Here is a 12579-nt window from a genome sequence, read left to right on the forward strand (position 1 = left end):
GACACTTTGAAAGCCTGCTCATAACTGATCAATTTGCAGTGAATGTCTTGTCTCTGGCCACATTTATCTTGATTGACAAGATAACATCTGCTATTAATGTACTGTCTTGGAGCAACACTTAGCTGCCTTCTCCCAATTTATAATTTGATTTATGTACCAGTCCTGTGCTACCAAGTGACATAAAGGGCACTGTGATTTGATTTAGAAGAGGATACAATTAAATATGGTCAGGTTGCCAGGCTCCAACAGTGTGCAAACAGGTTTTTCTCACCTCAGAACGCTCGAAGTTCAGTGAATACCTTCCTTGCTGACTAAAGCACCAGTGCTCAGCTTCTCCCTTTCCTTGTTTCCTTAGCAGCATGTGCCTCGTGATGTGTTCTTGCTAGAAGACAAAATGTACTTTCTAATGCAGCATCAGTACACTACCAATGTGATCACAGCAGAGTGCTCCTGCCACTGAGAACTAAGGAACTTGAAGGACGGTATTCCTTCTGGATAGGAGAATAAAATATGAAAGGCCTCAGTAGCTTTCATTCTTAATCCTACCTAGTAATGTTATTTTGAAGTACTTATCCCTATGGACAATCATGAAAGATTAGGAGGCAGTAAAGGAAGGGGTTGGAATAAAATGGAGAATGCTGAGAATTAATTTTGAAGCTTTATTCCACTCTTAAAGATACCATTCTTTCTCTCTTACCCAGGCATAACCACGACAAGACATTTCTTATCTGGATTAATGAAGAGGACCATACCCGGGTGATCTCCATGGAAAAGGGTGGTAATATGAAAAGGGTGTTTGAGAGATTTTGCCGTGGTTTAAAAGAGGTAATAACTCTATAAGGTTAAGATGCGCTTTTATTATTCCTGTTTCTTAGGAACTAAGATGCTTGCTTTGACTAACACTCAGCTCACCTCTCTTTATGAAAAGTATCACTCCTAATGGCACCCCATGCAGCAACCCTTTTAGATGAGAAATAGGGCCATAAACTGGGACATAAAGGACTCCAACCCATCTCCTAGGTGGCCATAACATGGACATGGCCAGAGGCAGAGGACATGCCAGACCACTACTCCATTCTAGGAGATCTCAGATGGTGTCATGCCCTGTGCAGGGCCAAGATTAGTTCATCTAACTTGAGGCTTCCTAGAAGTTCAGCCCCTGACAGATGTTCATTTTAAGGTGTGATGGGATCCACCACATGTGCATGGCAGGACACATGATTTTGTTACTGGAGATTAGATCTCAAATCATTCCTTACTTGCCAGTGCGTGGTGCACCTGGGATCATAATCCCGGACTCCCCCTATACCAACAAGTTGAAACCAGGATGTCCACAGCCAGCTGATTGTCAGGGCATGGGACTGGACCAGACTCTGGAACTGATCCTAGTCCAGTCCCTGGCCCAAGATGGGTAGCACATCTCCCGGTGCACAGGAACCCTGGGATCAGGCTGCAACAGCCTAGTCTTGGGATTCTTATGTACAGAAATTAGGTTAAAAACTCTACATGCTGCCCCAGCTGGGCACACATGTAGTTGTACAGTTTCCCAGAACACGCTGGGATTCCCCTGCTGGGGGATGGATAAAACCTATGTGTGCTGCCTGTGTCTTAAATGTTGCATGTATCAGGTCTGCTACAAATGCTTTTTCCCCTTCCAGCACTGCCAAACCTCCACCACTGCTTCCTAGAGATTCCTCTGGCATAGTGAATCCCTACTCTGTGCCAAGCAGATATAGCAACTCTGTTTCTGTCCTCGTCACAGGCTATTAGCCCAGGTTGAGACATGATCAGAAAAAGAAGGGATAGCCTGGGCACCTCTAGAGCCACAGGAAACTGGGTGGAAGGCTGTTTTAGCTTGTATGGGGAACTGACTCAGCCTCAGAGCTTTGGGATTGGGGGAACACAGAAGTGTCTTTTGAGATACTTTTGTTGCCTCTCTTCCCCTCTAAATAGCATCAGGCCAGTATTCTTATTAGACGCATACAAAATACTGCACAACATTGCAGGGAAGGAAATATAATGCATCATATAGAGGAGAGGGAGAAGGAATCATGGTTCCTATAATCTGTTCCAAGGTCCGTTCAACACTGTTCAACAATCTGTTCAATCTGTTCAACGCTGACTCTGGGACTGTCACTGGTAGCATCAGCAGATACCAACTCCTGCTGTGTGTGACACAGGCATGGACCTTTTACAACCCAGGGAAGAAAATTAAAACTAGAAAGTAAAGACCAGGTTCCTGCTAGTAATGCTGGTGATGTTAAAGGCTCCCTAGTTAACTTCAGCAAAACCTTTCAGCTAATGGCATACTGGTAGGAGTGTTGCCAGCAGATAGAGGGAAGTGATTACTCCTTTCTATTCTGCATTGATGAGGCCACATCTGGAGTACTGTGTCCAGTTTTGGTGCCGCCACTACAGAAAGGATGTGGACAAATTGGAGAGAGTTCAGCAGAGGGCAACAAAAATGGTTCAGGGGCTGGGGCACATGACTTTTGTGGAGAGGCTGAAGAAACTGAGCTTATTTAGTCTGCAGAAGGGAAGACTGAGAGGGGATTTAATAACAGCCTTCAACTCCCTGAAGGGGGATTCCAAAGAAGATGGTGGCTGATGACAGAACAAGGAGCAATGGTCTCAAGTTGCAGCAAAGGAAGTTTAGGTTAGATATTAGGAAGAACTTTTTCACTTGAGGGTAGAAAAGCACTGGAACAGGTTACTCACCCAGAGAGGTTGTGGGCTCTACAATCGTTGGAGATTTTTAAGACCCAGCTAGACAAAGCTTTGGCCGAGATGATCTAACTGGGGATGGTCCTGCTTTGAGCCAGGGGTTGGACTAGATGACCTCCTGAGGTCCCTTCCAACCCCACTTTTATATGATTTTTTATGATTCTTTAGCCTGTTTGTTCCTCAGCTAATATAGCTGGAAAATCAGGACACTGAATGACCATATTGGGGTGTTATGAGCCAGAACTAATACATAGGCCAAATTCTTCTTTCATATCAGATTTACAAGTCAGTGGAGTGAACACAGTGAGCACTGGACCAGGATTCAAGAGACCATATGTTCTTTATTCTTGGTTAGGCTACTGACCTGCTGGTTGACCGTAACAAATCATTTCCCCACCCTGTGCCTCAGTTTCTTCAGTTGTAACATGGAGGTGATAATGTGGCTACTGTAAGTCTCCTTTGTAAAGTGCTCTGAGATCTTCTAATGAAAATGCTATATGAGAGCTAGGTTTTGTCACACTCAAGTGTACAAAATTCAAGTCTCAGGCCCCCAAAAATCATTGGACTGTTTTGATAAATCATGACCTTTAAACAAGTAATAAACTTTGGGTTCTTTTATTTGTTTTTTTGGTGTTTGAGCCTTATGTTTTAAGCCTCCACATAGCAGAGAAGCTTTAATTTAATTTAAAAGAAAGTCAAGATTCTCATTGAATTGCACAAATTAATGAATTAGGGCCCCTAGACAAACATGATAAAGGCAAGAGTTGTGATAAAATGGCAAGAGTAGACAATGCTGCGTGAGTGAAAGGAGAATCAGAAGAATATTTATAACGTTCACTATGGACATAGATTAATGTGAAGGTTTTCACAGAACTCATAATTTTACACGTGATTTTATGTGCACATTATGTGTTTTATGTATTTAATTCTGCTTACATGAATACTTACAGAATTTTATTGACATACAGGAGTATAACTGAAGTCAGAAATTGGCATAATAGATTTCAGGTTCACATTGAATTTTAAACAGCAGCAGTTTTCTCTGTTTTTTGCATCTGCAGGTCGAAAGATTAATTAAAGAACGTGGCTGGGAGTTCATGTGGAACGAGCGTCTAGGATATGTTTTGACTTGTCCCTCCAATCTGGGAACAGGATTACGTGCAGGAGTCCATGTTAAACTTTCAAAGCTCAGCAAGGTATGTGAAGCATTAAAAAGGCCTGTGACACCAATTGGCTCCTCCTCTGATTCAAGGAGGAACACATAAAAAATGACAATTCACAGCAATAACATGATAGCATTCTATGTAGGGACCTACTGAATTCATGGTGGAAGTGGGGTATGTGGCAGCTCCTTTATTCTTCCATGTTCCCCCGCATACCCCTCCCCCTCACCACTGATTGGCAGAGGGGGCCCACTGCTCCCTCCTGATTGGCAGGGAAGCAAAAACCAGGGTTTTAAGCATGGCCCTGTTTTTGCCTCCCCACTGGTCAGCAGTAAGCAGTGGGGCCACCAGGCCCCCTTGGCCAGTCAGTGGCAGGAGGCAAAAACAGCACCAGATTTCAATTGGGGGTGGGGCATGCGGGGGAACCTGCAAAACTAAACGAGCTGCAGCGTAGCCCACTTCTGCTATTAATTCAGTAGGTCCCTAATTATGTGCAACTGTGAGGTCCCAGAAACAGTTATATAATTAACTGGGCATATTTTTATCCCTCATATTTCAGTATTTGTTATCTATTCTCCAGACTACAAAGATTGGCTGTAAATTAAAGATATAAGAAAACAATTCATTTCTACTGGTCCTTCTGAAGAAACTATTGACACAACTGATAGTGGCATTACCAGGAGTGAATACAAGAAATAATATCCAAAATGCAATTAGTACAAACACATCTCTTATGCTAGGATCCCAGATTTTCAAAGATCCTGGAGAACCTGAGGTTGCAGAAACGTGGCACTGGCGGTGTGGATACAGAAGCTGTGGCAGATGTGTATGATATCTCCAACATGGACCGTATGGGCAGATCAGAGGTAAATTTTTATCCCTAGTTTTAAATATGATGGGGAAGATCCTCAGCTGCTTTAGTTAATCATAGCTCCAATAAAGTCATGGGAGCCATGACTGTTTATATCTGTTGAAAATCTGATCCAATGAAAATATTCACCTGAAGTGAAGTTACTTATATAAGCGAAATCCAGATGGGTCCCTTAGGCACCTCTCTTTTGGTTTTGCAGCACCCCAAAATTAGGCATTTTGCTCAGGGAGGGCGATGAAATAAAAAGACTTAGGTATCTAGGCTCCCTATGCAGTCAAAAGGGAAAAGTTATATGCCTCTAAAGGATAACCCAGAGAGCCCAGATGCTGATCAGGGAGGAGCTTAGAGCCAGGTAGAAGGAAATATTGAGCATAGGTATTGCAGAATTCCTGTCCCTGTTCAAAGTCTGGGTGTCTCTATCCACTTGGGATCCAGAACTCTTCTGACGGTGGGTCTTATGGACACAGTCATTGCTCTGTTCGTAGTACTCACCTTTGACTAGTAGGATAATGGGCAGAACACTCATTCAGGGAGTAGGAGAACTGCGTTTTAGACCCTCCCCTTTTTAGGATATTAAATTCACATTTCTAACTTTCTAGAAGAGTGCCCAGCCATCTGGTTATATAGAGTGGTCTGGCTGAAAACACTGTCCTCTTGAATCTGCCTCACTATTCAGCTAAGAATGTAAGAGTCATTTGAAAGATGGGCAGCACTAAAGAAGCAGTCCAACTCCAGAGACTAGCTGAGTGCACTCCTTAGGAAAAGTCAGTACTAGTTGCTGGTTCATGCTCACTGGATTGGGAATGCAGATTATACTGCACAATCATTGACTAAAAACAGAAGTAATCCAGGCATTCAGGACGAGATTCCAGGGCTCCTTTATATGCAACATGCTGGTGGTTAGAGCACTGTAGGAAACCAAAGTTCAGTTCCCTCCACTGTCTGCTTTGCGCATGGATCTGAACCCAAATCGGTCCCCTCCCAGGACAGACCCCTCCTCCACTGGCACTGTGAGATGGGTCAATCTCAGTTATACCAGCTGACAGTATTCCAATTTGGATCAAATGCTTAAATGTTTGTTGGTTAAATTGGGAGAGAGTCAGCCATGTGCACAGTGAGCACCTGTTATAGGCAAACAAGGAGCTATGATATATTGTTTAAGAATCAATATGTGATCATGAAATGTACCAGAGTTAAAATACATGATGTGTCCTTTATGTTGAAATATTGTTCATAAAACATTTATATTTAAATTGTTATTTAACAAAGGGGTTTGTAAATGGTTGGTTTAGTCCTACAAACCCATGGTCATGGAGATATCTCCAGTGAAGCCAATGGGAATAAATGTTTGAAGGATGAAGTCCACAGGAAAGACACAGTTCCTGCTCTGAAGAACTATAAATCTAAATAAGACAAGACAAACAAACACTAGAGAATAGAACTGTTTTATTAGAGGACATATATTTTCCAGCACAAAATAAAATAAATTTCATTACATGGTAAATGTGTTTGCAGAACTACATTATGTTCCCAAAGGGGCAACATAAAGTTGTTTGTGTTTTTGTTTGTTTCAGATACTGGTCAATGCAAACTTAATATAAAATCCCCTCCCTCCTGGAGGCTGCAGAATCAGACCTCTGATTTCCCAGCACAGCTGGTCTGTAAAAGACAATAAAATAAACTGTTAAACCACTGAAATGCTTTATGGTAAAATCAAATCCCTTGAAAAATCAGTCACTGTCTCAGTAAAGAGGCAATGGGATTTAGCTTGGGCATTCAGTTTTAACAAACAAGTCATTAAAGATTGTTAATGAACCATTTAATGAAGATTAAGACAAATCAGTAACATCGCTTACTAGCTGCATTAAAGTTAATAATACCGGGGGAGTTGGAACACCATCATACCACTAGTTGTCATAAAATTCTCACCTGCCAGGTTTACCTTGTCCCTTCCTTTTTATTCTTTATACTTATTAAAAGAGCTTCTACAGACACATATGTCTCATGCTACACAGAAACTGAGCTTTTGTTACTGCTTCAAGGGGCCATATCCTGTTCTATCTTGTAGGTGCTTAAGTGAAGTTTGGTCCCTAAACATGACCCTATCCCTTCCTGCTTGAAACCTTGAAAAACAGATAATGCCAAAGGTGAGTGGGTCCTCCTTCTACTCACTGCTTTTGTGCATCTTAGGCATAAGACTATGATGGCATGTTAAAAAGTAGGCATGTTTGCGTTTTTCAAGGACTGGAGCAGGGTGGAATAGCATCACATGTATAGGTATCTAAGTCCATTTATGTGCTATTAAGTGGAATAGGGTCTGGCCTTAGCTTTGATTCAGATCTCATTTACCCACCTGGATATCAGGACTAACAATATTGAATTCAATAGGGTTATACCTGGTATAAAACCTGGAGAGTTTTAAATGGGGTCCACAGACCAAGAAATGTGGATACGTGGCTTGACATTATTACCATCACTATAAAAGCAAAACTCAGTCGATGGAAGCTTTTTCTACATCAAGGCAGCTGATTGTGGTAGGATAAGAATAGAAAAGATTAAGAATATAGGGGATTTCCATTTTGCAACCATGGAGTAAATCCAAATGTCCTGTGCTAATAACTAGGGAGGTATGTCATCCTTCACTTTCCTTCAGAACTTGAAAGATGTTTCATTCCTACACCTACAAGACAACCTCAGCCAAAAGCAATATCCACTTTGCTCACATTGACATGAAAGAAGCAATTATTTTTAATTACTCATTTTCAGTAGATACTGAAAACATAGTAAGTGGGGAAAAGTGAGGATTGTCCTCAGAGGTGTTTCACAGTACATGTATGTGTGTGTGTGTGTGGGAGGGGGTAGTCCTTGCATACCAAAAGGCTGAGAGCATGAACACTTATTTTCTACAGTCACTAACTTTGTGCATGTAATTTTTGCGGGGTTGGGGGTGCGAAGAGGAGTGTGGAGAGCACTTGCATTTAAGCATATTTGTTTGTACCTGATTTTTGTACTCTCACATAAAAATGTGGGAGCAGAATTTGTGGAGGCGTATATAGAGATCTTTTTGAAATATGTTCTTCTCAGTGGGCCAAATTTTGGCTTGATAAAAACTACAGAGGGTTATTTTGGGTTTATTTGGGCCAACCGTGACACACTGAGAGGAGGCAGTTAGCTCTGAGAAGGCAGTAACTCCTTGCCACTGATGAACAAAGGAGCTCTTCGCATAGATTGTAGAGGAGAAAGATGTTCAGCCAGGAATCTACGAACAGCAAAATATGTGGGTGGGACAGGAAGGAGGAACTGAACAAACAGTCATTCATTCAACAGGAAGGAGAAAATAAACTGGAAAATGAGCAAATTGCCAATTTTGGTTCAGCTTTGTATCTTTTGAGGCTAAGCAGAAGTGAAGTCTGTTATAGAAAGTCCTACAGAATTTGATAGGGATGGAACTGAAAGGATATTCCACTAAAGATGAATATGTAAAAAAAGTAAGGGCCAGATCCTATTCTACTTATTGAATGTCTAAGTGGAAGTAGCTGCCTAATAGCAATTCTGTACCACCCTGCTTGAGCAGTTGAAAATCCATTAATATATCACCGTCATCTTACACACCGGAAAAAAGCAGGGAGGAGGAGGAAGGCACACCCATCTTTTGTATTAATAGCTTTTCAGGGACTCAAGCAGGGTTGAATAGGATAACACTTAGCTGCCTAAGTACACTTAAACACCTATTAGGTGGAATAGAATTTAGCCCTAAAAGTCTTCTTGGAGACTTTTTTTTTAAAATCATGTTATTGAACTCTACAGAAGAGATAAAAATCTTTATTATCCTTTACAATTCCATTCTTTATCACCATTCTTTTTATGTTAGTTCACAACACCCTGAGAAATATTATCTACCAAATTGTGTAGAAATTTTCCATGAGAAGAGTGGGTCAAGGGGCAGCATACTCACAGAGGTGGATGGATGAAGGTAACCTTCTGGGTCAAGTTATGCTTGTAGCCAGTGCTTCCATCCTGGCTCCACTTCCCTTTTATGCCATGTCCCAGCTCTATCTGGGGCTACTAACTCTTCTGTCAGGACCCATCAGCCTTCTCCTCTCATTTAAGAGTGTTATCTATATAAATGTTGCTTTTGTTATTTAAGGTGGAGCTTGTCCAGATAGTCATTGATGGAGTCAGTTATCTGATTGACTGTGAGAAGAAGCTGGAAAAAGGTCAAGACATTAAGGTGCCACCACCTTTGCCCCAGTTTGGAAGAAAGTGATCTTGGTACTCATGTTTAATGAATGATGTTAAATGTAGCTGTTGTTCCAACAAAAAGTGTCTCTGTATATCAGTACATAAATAAGATCCTGATGACTTGTGTAATAAAACACAACCTGATGTCTACATATTGACTGTTTGTTAGTCATTGCTTGTGATGACAAGACTTATTCTTAATCTATCAGTCAACAGGCAGGATCCCCCATCTGTCACACCACCTCATGGCTGCTGCAATACTGCAGGGGCACACTCCATCATTTTCCCTCTCATCTGCTCAAGGATTCCACTGTAGATTTTCCTAGAATCATCCCTGCTGGGGAGAGGGAGGACACCATGTTAGGTCAGGAAGATACTCTCTAAAACACAGATGCAAACTGAATTTATCCCACTCCATGCATTCTTAGAAGTGACATCTTCAGCCCTTCCAGGCTCTCATTAGAAACTCTTAAGTCTTTCCAGGTGGGAGTAGTCTCTTCTCTGCTCTGGGCAGGTCAGCAGGCAGGTTCCTGCACAGTCCACAAACCCTCAATCTTTTCCAGTCCCTCAGCTCTAGCTTGGAGAAGTCAGCAAGCAAGCCTCTCCAATGGTCCTTTGCCCTGTGTTCCTATGTCTTTGTCCCTTGGCCTTCCCTGGCCCTCTGGATCCAGCTCCCAGGCATAGAAGCAAGTCAGCAGACAAATCCTGCTACTACTCCTCTGACTTCACCATCCTCCAGTCCTGGGTGTCCTCAGGAGTACCCAAGAGGGTTTAGACACCCAAGTGTAATTCTGTCCCTGCCTGCTTCTCTTCTGTTCTTAGACCTCCACCAGTTCTCCCCAGGAACCTCTCGCCAAGTTCAGCTGGGTGAGATCAAAATGTTTTTAACTCTGTTCAAGAAGAATTTCTCTAGAGAGTATAATTCTGTATTTACAGAGAAAAGCCTTAAGAAATGAACATTCAGTGTGATGGACAGAGCTTGGTGCGAACTGTGAACATTGTCAGAGTTTCATTATAAACACATTCAAAACATGAACACCTACTGGAGAAATCTCCCACTGGCAAATATCCTGTACTTGTTTCTGTGGAGTTAGAGGCTGGATAGAGTGACAGCAGTACACATTTTTTATAAGTACATGTCACTTCTGAAATCCCTTTTTTCATTGGTGAATGAAGAATTAAGACTTGTTTTTTTCCTATGAAGAATCACAATTTTCCCTTTTCATTGATTCTTCCTGCTGCTCTCCTAACTTCATCATTGCCTAACCCTGGCTGCACAGTACCACCTAGCCCAAGGGCCTTGTAATATGTTGACTTGCAATAGTTGCAAATAATTGGAATGTAGTAACCTATTAAGGTTAGTACATGTTAGGAGATGCTTAAATTGAAGGCTTACAGCTACTTGTAGCATGTCCATAGACTTCACTGATTATGGCAAATGTCTACAAGTAATGAGAAGCTAAATTAATTTCTTGCAGCCTTGGATGTAGTCTCTTCCTCCTGCAGCATCACAAGAAATGGGACTGGGAGATGCCACAACACTATGATTATCCTACATCTACGCTTAACCTATGTCTTCTTCTGTTTTATTAAGTTACATGTTTTTCCCTCCCACTTAAAGATCTACTTTGGAGTAGTTTCCGGCATATGTATAAATTACTTCAAAATTTTCTGTGCTCATTTCTATTTTGTTTACTACCCACATTTCTAGTCTTCAGTTCCTTTGTATTATTTTTCACTTTCCATGATGTTTATTCCAGCACTCAAATTAACATAATTGACAAATATAAGCAATGTATTTAATTCCCTTTTCCAGACTGTTGCTAAAAACACTAAATAAAACCAGGTGGAACACAGACCCCTGCAACATCCCACTGGCTACCTCAACAGAATCTGATGCATCATTACCCTTATTATGGTCTTCCAGCCAGTTTTTAATCACTTGGGCAGTGTTTAATTCCAAATCAAACACTTCCTGTTTTTTTTGGGGGGGGGGGGGGGGGGGGAAGGGTTTGCTCCTGCTGTACAGCAATATGGAGAAGTCTAGGTAGGTGATGCTACATTGTTTGCAAAAGAAGTATCTAATGACTGGTGGCAACGGGAAATGGACTAGACAGTTTGCCAGAGATGAAAGATTTCTATACAGATTATTATTCAACAGGAAGATATCAAAGGTGTGCTTTCTAAAAACTCAACCCTTAAATCAGTGTTATTTCCTCCTTCCTTCATGGCTTTAGATGTCACTGGATGCATCTACAAATGTGCTTTACTGCGCAGTAGACTAATTTACAGTAAAGTAGTGTCACCGTCTACATGTGTTCTGCAATTAGGGTGCAATAGACTGACTTACTCTGGCATCGGAAAGGCCCATCAGATACTCTTCAATGGCAGAGTAAATTACTGCACTTAAACATATGTAGACTGTGAGGTTGGGATTAGTTTACTCCAGCTCAAATGTGCTGGAGTTTATTCAGTCACATTAATTGCACATGTAGACACACCCATAGGTTACCAATTTGCATTGTTGACATCATTTTTCTTGCAAACTTCAGACATTTATTCCTTATAAATCTTTGATGTTTGTTTGAGTAGCCTGAAGAACTCCAGGAAGAGCCATGCACCATGCATCAAGTGTTTTTATAACTTTTTTTAAATAACATGTCAAGTATTCAAAATTAACATAGACAAGTGTCTTAGGTAGTGCTGCATAAGGATTTCATTGACACTAGGACTGGAAGGGACACAGAGGATCAGAGTCCAGCCCCCTGCCCAGAGTCAGCAGGGATCATAGGATCCCAGGAAGATAAACATCTAAATGCCTCTTGAAGGCATTCATAGTAGGTGCTTGAACCACCTCTGGCGGCAGTCTATTCCAAATCTTGGGGGCTTGGACAGTAAAGAAGTTCTTCCTTATATCCAGCCTGAAATGGTCATGGAGGAGTTTGTGACTGTTCGACTTCGTCATCCCTTGGGGCGCTCTGGTGAACAAACATTCCCCCAGATCCTGGTGAGCACCCAGATCATCAATCTTCCACTGTGGTCTCATTAGGCCCTGGTACAGAGTCAGATTTGACCCATACAGGAGAGGGAAAAAATTTGTGGGCCAAATGCTCCTCTCAGTTGCACCAGAAAAACAACAAGGACTTAATTGGTGTTGCTTTCATGTCATTGAAAGGATAATTCAGCCTAGTATGTTCAAATTGCCATACAAATATTATTGAACAACCTAACAATCATTTGATACTTTTTGTATTGTGATAGTACCTCCAGGCTTCTAGCAGTCCTTTTGTACTGAGCAGTGCCAAAAAATATGGGCACTGACACCCCCTGCCTCAAAGAGCTTGCAGTCTAAAAGACAAGACCTGATTGTGGTGGATGAGACAAACATAGGTTCAGGGAAGGACTATGGAGCATCATAGAATCATAGAAAATGGGGGTTGGAAGGGACCTCAGGAGGTCATTTAGTCCAACCCCCAGCTCAAAGCAGGACCATCCCCAACTAGATCTTTCCAGCCAAAGCTTTGTCTAGATGGGTTTTTGAAAATCTCCAAGAATGGAGCTTCTACCATCTCTCTGGGT

General features: G+C 41.7%; 1 protein-coding gene across 1 annotated transcript in view; it reads left to right on the forward strand.

Annotated features, from left to right (window-relative positions):
• CKMT2 (creatine kinase, mitochondrial 2) overlaps positions 1–9150 on the forward strand; it is a 35538-nt gene extending 26388 nt beyond the window's left edge. The window contains exons 7-10 of the mRNA XM_019532313.1: positions 702–825; positions 3786–3920; positions 4628–4753; positions 8906–9150. Coding sequence (XP_019387858.1) covers positions 702–825; positions 3786–3920; positions 4628–4753; positions 8906–9025 — 505 coding nt within the window. The 3' untranslated portion in view covers positions 9026–9150. The remainder of the gene's footprint in view (positions 1–701; positions 826–3785; positions 3921–4627; positions 4754–8905) is intronic.
• Positions 9151–12579: the final 3429 nt, after the last annotated feature.

The sequence above is a fragment of the Crocodylus porosus genome, unplaced genomic scaffold, assembly GCF_001723895.1.
Source record: "Crocodylus porosus isolate Cpor-Errol unplaced genomic scaffold, CroPor_comp1, whole genome shotgun sequence".
NCBI lineage: Eukaryota > Metazoa > Chordata > Crocodylia > Crocodylidae > Crocodylus > Crocodylus porosus.